At 35.5% G+C, this 10,260-nt stretch overlaps 1 protein-coding gene across 1 annotated transcript; it reads right to left on the bottom strand.

The window, feature by feature from the left end:
- Positions 1-1,054: 1,054 nt before the first annotated feature.
- On the bottom strand, positions 1,055-9,180 carry LOC141839492 (sphingosine-1-phosphate lyase; the record flags this gene model as incomplete). The annotated part of the gene is given in 9 exon segments (XM_074727244.1): positions 1,055-1,181; positions 1,940-2,031; positions 2,133-2,183; positions 3,908-4,049; positions 4,157-4,381; positions 7,991-8,050; positions 8,147-8,298; positions 8,801-8,846; positions 8,939-9,180. Coding segments are annotated over 9 exon segments (1,083 nt in total), but the record flags the coding sequence as incomplete, so codon positions are not given.
- Between the last annotated feature and the right edge of the window lie 1,080 nt (positions 9,181-10,260).

Raw genomic sequence — 10,260 nt, 5'->3', positions numbered from 1 at the left:
ACTACCAACTCAAATAAATTAGCATGCATTCTTCGCATTTAAATAATAAACAGGACATAAGAGACCATTATGAACTTACCGGCAACAAATTGGTGCTGCAGAGAACTCAGAGATCAGCCAAAAATTTGAAGAGAAGTGACACGTCAGAAACAAAAGATCAGTAAAATCATCAAGAGTAAAGACAAAGTACGAGAAGTTGAATTACTATTCAACATGGGCATAGTGCTCAAACATCAAACCAATAGATGTATTCTGGCATTTTAAAAGCATGACTAAGCATATAGTTAAAGATACATCCAAATAAATAGTGGTGAATACAGTTTGTTTCGGAAGCTTAGCATGGTAAGAGAAGTGTTTTGAGCGGATGACTTTTGAACGATTAGTTTATTTTTTACAAACAACAAAAACTCCAACTGATAGTTTCAGAAGAACAAAGGTGATAATGAAGCTACACAAGTTGGATAACTAATCTTAGAAGACTATAACAGTCAAAGATAGTTACAAGTATATTTGTAGAACTTAAAGTCAGGTGTAAAATATAATGCCTAAATCTTACACATGCTACACCATGTTCTACAGAAGAATAGGATTCCTAGCTAAAACAGTTCCATATACATATGAATGGGTAAATATGATCATTTTACCTACTTTGCAACAATATTGAGATGATAAGAACAAATAAAATAACAATAAAGAAACAGCTGGCATACATATAATTTGAGTTACCATAAATTAGTAAATCAGGGAAATAAAGCTCACAAACATATGCATTAAAGCATGTGAGTTAATTCACAATCAAGGTGCCAAAATAGAATAACTACACAAGTTTCAAAAATCGCATAGCCAACTCTTTAACTGCTTGATAAAATTTGCTGGAAAAACAAATATCATGAGACCATTGAGATAACACGGAGATAATATGTTAGAGCATATTCTTGAAACTAAAACTACGAACATAATCAGGAATCAGGTAACTAGGTTAACAAATAGTATTTCTGAGAGTTGAAACCAAAACTAAGAACACATGCAGGAAGCAGGAAAAAGAACTGTCTACCTTTCTTATTTCGCGATTTCTGTATAAAACAACACTCGTTCCCTTAGGGCCCAATCCATACTTGTGCACATCTGTTGAAATTGATGTGACTCCTTTAACAGTAAAATCAAAAGGTGGAATTGGGTATCTGCATTCGAAAATATAAGTCAGAGCAAGATAGGATAACAATAGAAGCCATTATCTGATTGCCAAATAGAGTCCATTCTATGATTACCAACTAGAGTATTGTTCCTCATGCACTAGTTCATGGAATGATGACAAAGTACAACTGCAGTACCAAAACTGTTGGAGTAGCACATTATGTATATTCCATGTTGTCATATAACTTTTTAGGTGATCAGAAAATGAACCTAACTGATTAGCTCATAAAAAATCCAAATTCCATAAATGCCTATCAGCCTCAGCACAATGATAAACTAAACTAAACTAAACGTTGTTAGTTGAAATGCAAGACTAGCTCAGAAAAGTTGAGATATGGACATAGGAATAGAGTAAAGCTGGTTTTGGGGGAAAAAAAGTTCTACATATTATAAATGGCCATACTTTCTCAAATAGGATGGACATATAGAGAGAATACAAAGGCATGCACATGGAGACCAGAGAAATTGCAAGGTCACACTTGAGTAATCTTAGAAATTGAGACTGCTATTTTGTTTATTTGTTTTTGTGTGTGAGAGAGAAATGCAGCATTGATCTATTTTAAAAGCATCTTAAGGACTAAGCATTTAGTCCCAGCAATGCCACATCTAAAAAAGATACCAAAGAACTTAGCCTAAAAACAACAACAGAAAATCACGGTCAACCAGAAAAGAAAATTTAACATAAGAAAACTGAAAGAGAAATGCCAATCAGCCAAGAGAGATTATAGCTTTTTGCAGAAGATACCCCAGCTTACGAGCAAATGGTAAAACGAATCCACCAAGGCAAAGGTCAACATGCAAGCAAATATCATATTTAGTTGCCAACTCTCCGAGTTCCTAGAGACAAATAACCAAACAATAAATTACACAGGTAACTATACATGAAAAATTAAGGACATCAAATTTTCCATGGAGTCAAGCAGAAAAACTAAGCATACTTCAATAGGATCAATAACTCCATGTGGGAAGCCTGGTGCAGAACCAACAATCTGTAAGAACGAGAGAATCAGGTTGAACACAGGAATGCAGCCTACTAAACAGGTTGTATGCATGAAAAAAAAAGTTATTAAAATAAAACCATAAGGATGTAAAATTCCAGGAATCTGTGTTTTCTTATGGTGACAATGCCACAGATCATTTTAGGTCCATGATTCGAGCATAAACTTATCAGTTCAGTAAAAATATTCCTCATAATGCATAAGGAAGATTCACAATACCACCAGCCACATGATTTATTAGATACAAAGCAACAAGTCCACAATCAAGTGAGGTTAGAAAAAGACTAATTTATGAAAAAAAATTGCTGTTTGATGTTCATCTCAGTTCACTCCAAAACCAGTACCATACAAAAAGGGATGTTAAACCTTACTGATCAAGACTCAGAACTGGTTCAGGAAGAGATTTAATTCAATAGTCTAGGAGTTAGCAAATAACACTTCTTGAAGCAATTTGATCTGGACCAGATTGAATTATAAATATGATTTATTTCTGTGTAGATTCAGCAAATTCTGTTTTCACAGTAGAATTTCACAATCATAAACAAGTAATTGGTTTCAAATATTAATCAATGAGACAAATTAAATGTGGAGTTCATTTGAACTATATATAAAGATTAACTAGTTGATCTTAAGTTAGGCATAAACCTGATAGTTATTTCTTTTACTGATGAGTTCCAACTATACAGGCTTGAATCAGACTGGTGGGAGATTTAGACAGCTAGTCGCTAGTCTTCTTGTGCCAAAATATGGTTCAATATGATCTTGTGCCAGTCTGGCTATGGACCAGGATGCCATTTCGAACATTGGTCACACATGTAACAACATTCTTTTACCTTTTATCTTATCTACTTAGCCTTTGCTCAGACTAATAAATGCACTTATTGAGAGTGAAAATTCCTACTACATAAAAGATTAAGAGGCAAACAGAAAAAAGTGATTTCTGGAGGAACACAATTTACCACACTCACAATGGCTAAGCGTTAGCCACTTACCAATACTTGGCTAAAACAAAACATCATCATACAGACTAACAACATTGAGTAAGCATTTGGCCAACTACAAGCAACAACATGATTTACTAAACTGAAATCTAATCTATGGTAGGCAAATGAGCATAATCTTTAATGCTTGCCATGGATTGTTTATTAACTATTGAATAACCAAAATAGATATTTTAGTTCGATGTGAACCAAATGACCAAATTTTCACAAGGAATTGGCATGGAATTGGAAATTGTGTTATCAACTGCCAATGAGATTTTTCTCTGGTTAACTAGAGCTTAGTAAAGCTTTAACAAAGAAAAGAAAATCCCTAAACTGGATGAGATTCCTAAACTCATGGCCACAATTAATCCTCAAACAAAATACAGCTAGAAAAACATTGTCATTTTAAAATGAGAATGGTTACTGGAAAAAGCTCAACAGGTTAATCCCACCCATCAACAATAGATGGTATAGGTCTAGATGCTTGGTTAAAGGTAATTATAAATTATAATGAATTGAATGGTCTCCTATATGAGACAACCCAATAGAAAATTAAGATTGGCAAGGATCTAAATGCTACACGGAAGAGGTATATCAAGATCATATAAGCCCTAATCAATGGATAACTTTGAAACTTTTAGGAGAATAAGCAAGTCAGAATAAGTTTAATAATTGTAAGCTCTAGTCCCGCCTGGACAATCATGAAAGCCAAGTAGGAATAAAATTGCATACCATTATGGTGTTCCTGTTGATATATTGCCTAATTCTTTTACTATCTGCTACATAATCCTTATTGACAGGAACACGCCACAACTTAATCTTGAAGTATTGTGCTGCTTTGTCATAAGCAGAATGTGCAGATCCTGCAATTATCCTGTAAAATTGAGAGGGAGAAAAACAGAAGTTAATGGTGTATACATATGTCCTTCAGATGATTAAATGATTATGAAATGTTACTAGAATAAGTTAACCATGACTCACATTTCAGGTTCTGTAATTCCCTTTTTGGCTTTCATGTAATCACGAGATGTTTTAACAGCTAATAGTATACTTTCTGTTCCTCCTGATGTCATGTTACCGCAGATTTGCCCTCCAGATATCTTTTCTTTACTTCCAAGGAGAGCAGCAGTCATAGCAACCACTTCTGCCTCAAACCTTGCCACACTTTGAAACACATCCTGGTGCAACGGATTGGTATGTGAAAACCTGTTAGCAGATAGTCATTAATGTTCAACTCCATTTCACCAAAAGTTGTATTTGTAATGTAGAATTAATATCAGACTACCATATAGCTTTCTTGACTGAGATGTACATTGTACACTGAGAATGGACTAGCAAATCGTTCCTCATAACTAGCTGAGATACAGCTCCAGAGCTACCCCAAATAGTTAGTACTTAGCTACACTAGGTCCAAATTTCACAAGAAATCTTAAACTAGCATATTCTTTAAAATATAATATGTTTTTTTGGTGCATTGCCAAAGCAGATAATATATTCTACCGTATGTGAATAAAAAGAACTAACACCAAATATTACAAGAAGCACTAGGCCAGTGGAAGCAATGGTATTTTTAAATTTGATCATTTGTGATTAGATCAAAGTGGAAACACTTTTCAGTTAGAAGGCATCCTTTCATGGAAGTCATGCAACAAACAAATATATCCGACCTCTATTTTGCACACATGGCTAGTGTCTATCATCGTAGCACAAAGGTGCTAGTGCCCAATGAAGAGAGAGAAACAACTAATGTCCCGAGGGTATCTGTAGTGACAATAGGGAGAGAGAGGTTGGCCAGGTAGATTATAAGGGGGCGTTTCGTTTGAAATTTTTTTTTTCTATTTTCCATTTTTCATTTTCTTTTTCTGTTTTTATGTTTTCTGATCTAGTTTTTAGAAAACAGAAAATGTGTTTGGTATGATATACTGTTTTCTATTTTTTAGAAAAAAAATTAAAATATACGTTTGGTTTGTTAATATGAAAAATTATAAACAAAATAATATTTTTTAATAAAAAAATCATCTTATTTATGGAAAAAGAAAAATCAGGCCAAATCTAACATTCTAATATGCAATATAAGAAAATATTTTCCATTGCATAATATCGACGTATGAATTTAGGCACCGCATAACATGCAACTAAAATTATGCATAAGAAGAGTAGTGTTTCTAATGCTTCTTTGTGTCTTCGAGAAAGTGGATTATCATCGTCTATGACCAACTCTTGCCCCGTGCCATTAACTTCCATTTCATCATGCTAATTCATCTCAATGCTCCTAATTTATTTGATGATGAACCAAGAGTCATCTATCTTTAGTATTAATTAAGAAAAATTAGAACACTTTGAATTATTAAAAAAAAACTACAAGTGACTTTGGAAGGTAGAAACTATCAAATTATTACAAAACACAACCGAGATTAAGTGATACAACACTAGAAGCCATAGCTTGAGGTGCACATCCAAAATCCAACAAATTTGGAGCCGCCACCGTGGAGGCGTCGGTGGCGAGAAAGGCAGCTGTGTTTGTAGCCATGCTCGACGGTTACAAAGTCTCGATGGCCAGTTGCTCCGCCCTGCCCACCGCCTCCGCTTGCACCCGCTCCAGCGCGCTCTGCAGCAGGCCGAGCTCAGGCAACCCAAGCGCCTCGACGTCGGCGTCCAGCAAGTCGGCCATCGAGCCCCACGGCCGAAAAATCGCCGCCTCAAGCGTTGCCTTCCTCCTCCTCTCCACCTCGAGCCGCTCCACGAGCTGCAACTCCTACCGATCGAGCGCCCGAACCAAGGCCCCGGCGAGGGGGTGGTGCCGAGGAGGAGCAGGCGAGGCGGAGAGGAAGCGGGCGAGCACGGAGTCAACGTAGGAATGGCCGAAGGAGAAGGGCTTTTCGCTGGGGGAGAAGGCGAGGACGGAGAGCTTGTTCGCCTTCATCGCAATCCTTTGACTGCCTCTACTGCGACATCAGCTTGCTTGCAGGAAAATCGAAAAGGAGCGATGAGGTTTGTCGGGGAAAAATTTGGAGTTGGGCGTGCAGCGTAGCGCGTTTTTGTGTTTTCTAATTATCGGCCGCATTTTTCATTCTCCATAGAAAATGATGTTCTATCATTTTTTTATTTTCTTAAAAAATGACTTCTCATTTTCCAGAGATTGAGATTGAAAAACACAAAACAAACAATAATTTCTAGAAAATAAGAAAATGAAAATGGAAAATGATTAAACCAAATGCCCCCTAAGATCTCCTATCAATCTAATCTAAGCCTTCTTAGTTATAAAGATAATTCCTAATTTATCCCCACAAATTTTGATTTGGAAATTAATTGATTTTTAAAAGAGCCTAAACCATTTAAAAATTTTCCAACTATGTAAATTTTTAAAACTGTTTCTTCCCCAAATTAATTTCTACATTTCTTCTAAAATTAATTTGAGTTTTTTCAAATGCCAAATTGAAATGCAATTATCTCTTAATTAATTTTAATTTGTTCCTCTAATTTAATTGCATAAATTCACTCTTAATTTTGCAACTAAATATTTCCAATTTAATGGAATTGATTAACATTTAATTTATCCCAATTAAAATTTTCATTAATTAATCATAATAATTAACTCTTAATTATTTGATAATTAATTAGGGTATAAACTTTTAATTAGCTTTTTATGCTCTGTTAAGATATATACGTTTTATGTCAAGAGTTTGAGCCTTACATGTGTGACTCCATAGGCTCCTAGAGATAATAACAATGTACCTAAATGATTATCTTATTTGATTCCACATGAAGACCCCTCTTCATCTATTTATGTGCCCAAATCTTTATTGGGCTTAATCAAGCCATCAAGTCTATCTATTTATAGTCCTTTCAATTGATTTTCAGTATGCATAGATATCTCAAACTGTTTGCACATGTCCTGCATAAGATCCTCATAGTCACTAAGCAGTCATACCAAATGAGTTTTCATAGCCAGTCATCTCTAGTGGATTTTTTTCCTACCATTCCACTTGCACATTATTTGGTTAGACATTAACATGCATATAGGCATTATAGGCATGAAATCCTCTATTGTTATCGTATAGTGGAAACATAATATGTATTTATCATACTGCAAAGTTGATATTTTAGAACATTTTATTACAATCTACTAGTTACATAGAGAATTATAAGATCATTAATAAAGGAGAAATTTCATTATATATTGCTGAATTAAAATATATTAATTTTCACTATAATCCAATTGTCTCTAGGGATTAATGGACTATCACTAACGTTTTCAACATATTATGGAGGTATTTCATTTGAAATTTTTTTCAGGAGAATAATATGTTTCAGTGGAGTGGAGTGTTCTGAAGCCTAGAAGACAGCTTGGAATGCGCTTGAAGGTGGTGGAGTATTATATTACTAGTGGAAAGAAGAGTTTCTTTCCAGCGAAAACTTTTGGTTGAGAGGGCTTTTATTATAACATTGTCACTCTCCTCAAGGCTTTTATTGAGAGGAGCTTTATTTATAACATTGTGACATATAAAAAAAATCACCTCTAGACATCTATTATATACTCACAATGTCAATAGAGTCTAAAGTAGATTGAGAGGGCTTTAACACAAGATGTAGATAATGCAATATGATCCTATTTATGTACATTTTTGTTCTCTTAAAAGGTAGGGGGAATTGCCAGCATTTGATTTTAATTAGATCACTGTGTAGAGGAGCAAAGGGGCTTCATACTGGAAATGAAGGGTTCATGAAAAATCACATAACAGAAAAAAGACACTATATTTATCAAGCACCAGGAAGACTCCAACAAATTAAAGATACTTGAAAAATCTTACTAACATTGCATGTGCCTCATTTATTAAAGTAAAATGGTTCTCAGACTCGCTTCCTCCTATGTATCTGCAGTACCACATTAAGCATAAATTTTAGTTAGCAAATGAAGGACCGAAATTGGCATTCTTGGTTACATTTTTTAACAGTTACATGAAGACATACACTGTGCCAGAGCATTTGCCTTGCCATGCTACATCCTTATTCCTAGCATCCTCTAGTTCCTGTATTGTAGCTCTATTGAGTCCAACATTTGGTAGCTCAGTTCTCCAGCTTTCCCTTTTAGATTTGTTACCTGATTGTAACTTATCCACAACCTGATAATTACTGAAGAGAATAAGAGGCCATCTTCACTCAGATATTGACAGGGGAAACCAAAGAAAATTTTCAACCAAATCAAGTAGAGTCACAAGCAAGCCTGTATGGATAAATTGCCAGAAGATATCTTAAATTTAGCAATCAGCCCTGAAGTACCAATTCTACTGCTTTATTGACATACAAGCATAAAATATTTTGTTTTAAGAAACATAAGACAAATTTGAAAACACTTTTATTAATTATGTCCTTGTTACCAAATAACTTTGTAAGAAAATCATGTTATCTTCGATGCAATTTAAAAAACTAGCAACAAATCATAGAAATTCGAAGTCAAATGCATCGAAAAAGATTCAGATAAATGCTTATATTCTCTCTAAATGAGACCTCGAATGTAACGACAATTCCGCAGCATTCTCCAACTCTATAACTTGCAAAATCTCTCGACCACATAAGTGGAACACCAAATTTAAATTCAAGACTAAATTGCATAAAAAATCTCACCTTTTTCTTCTCGAACTCGATATACCAGTTCACGCCTGGAATTAACCTGGACCAAATCTTGCAACTTCAGTTCAAAACAGAGAAATTAACAACAACAACAAAAAAATACAACCATCGCACAAGCACATAAGAGCTCACTTCACGAAGGTTATGATGAACCCTAGGACAGCGCCCTTGATCCCCTTTTCCCGTAGGGCGCGGAGGGTCACGTGAAGGGCGCGGGCGAGGAATAAGGTTACGATCGGAGCGACGACGAGGGCGAGTGGCTCGTACTGCGCGAGTGCGGCGTTGGCCTCGGCGCGGAGGCGTACCAGGCGAGCTTCCATGCAGGCGGCGAGGGAGACGGAAACGTGGATTCGAATGGCTTCGCTAACGTATTTAGCAATGATATGGGTGACGATGGAAATCAGAAAGGCGTTATGCTTTATATTGTTCTTTTGTTCTCTTCCGCAGCGGTAATCGTACCTTTTTGCCTCCTCTTTATTAACGGGTTCGGATGCCAGCTGTGAAGGTAGAACTATAGAGTTGCCACCTTGGCGATCGCTTAAGGGGTCGGGTTAGGACCTATTAAGATCCGCATCCATGTTAGATTTAGATCATATTTCTTTGCTCTTATTACGTGTAAACGACGGCGTCGGTTGGAAAGAAAGTGTGGGAGAGGATCCGCCGTTCGACTGTTCAAATTAAAGGTAGGGATTTGCCCGCTTAAAACTTGGGTCGGGCCAGGTGTCGTTGTCGTCCTCACCATAGTTTGACCCGAATAGGGAACAGGAACGTGGTCAAATGAAATACGTGGTTGATTCTTTTGTTACGTGCCTTTATGAGATGGATGCTCACTAAGATCAAGAGTCAAAATTGATATATATTTTTGATAAAAATTAAAAGAGGATGTTTATCAAAATATCTGGGCATTCTTTTTTTCCTAAAATACGTCTCCATTTAAAATGAATTATCTTAAATATCCTTAATATAGATCTGATTCAAAATTTATATGCTTCTGAATTGGATTTAATATTTAGGATTTGAACTATAATTAGCTGACTAATTCAAAAGGACATCATTCAGATGACACTATCACATTCAAATTTTTTTACAGAGATAGACGATTCATCTCCCTTCCATTTTAACTCTCGCAACTACTTTGATTTTCTTATTCAAATACCAAAAATAAATTCAAAGATATGCAGTCAGTGTCTCGAATAGAAGATGAAATCAATGTAATATTGTAAGATTTCCTATTTGTCATCCCGAAGCTTTCATTTAAGATTTAGAATTTTTATAACATTTAAGATTTAGTCTATTATCCATTGTTGCTTGATATCAGATGCTTCTAATTTATAGCAAGCAAGAATGTTGTCATTGATGCTACCATTGAACATGCTATGATCTTGTAGCAAACATCAATGGTTTTCTCATACTATGAACACATTAGTGACTATGAATACATATGTTCCAAAGGT

This window comes from Curcuma longa, chromosome 1 (assembly GCF_044706935.1).
Source record: "Curcuma longa cultivar G26 ecotype Majalengka, Jawa Barat chromosome 1, ITB_CL_G26_1.1, whole genome shotgun sequence".
In the NCBI taxonomy this organism is placed as follows: domain Eukaryota; kingdom Viridiplantae; phylum Streptophyta; class Magnoliopsida; order Zingiberales; family Zingiberaceae; genus Curcuma; species Curcuma longa.
Note: the sequence above shows the minus strand (reverse complement) of the source record. Positions and strands in the feature narration are given on the sequence as shown.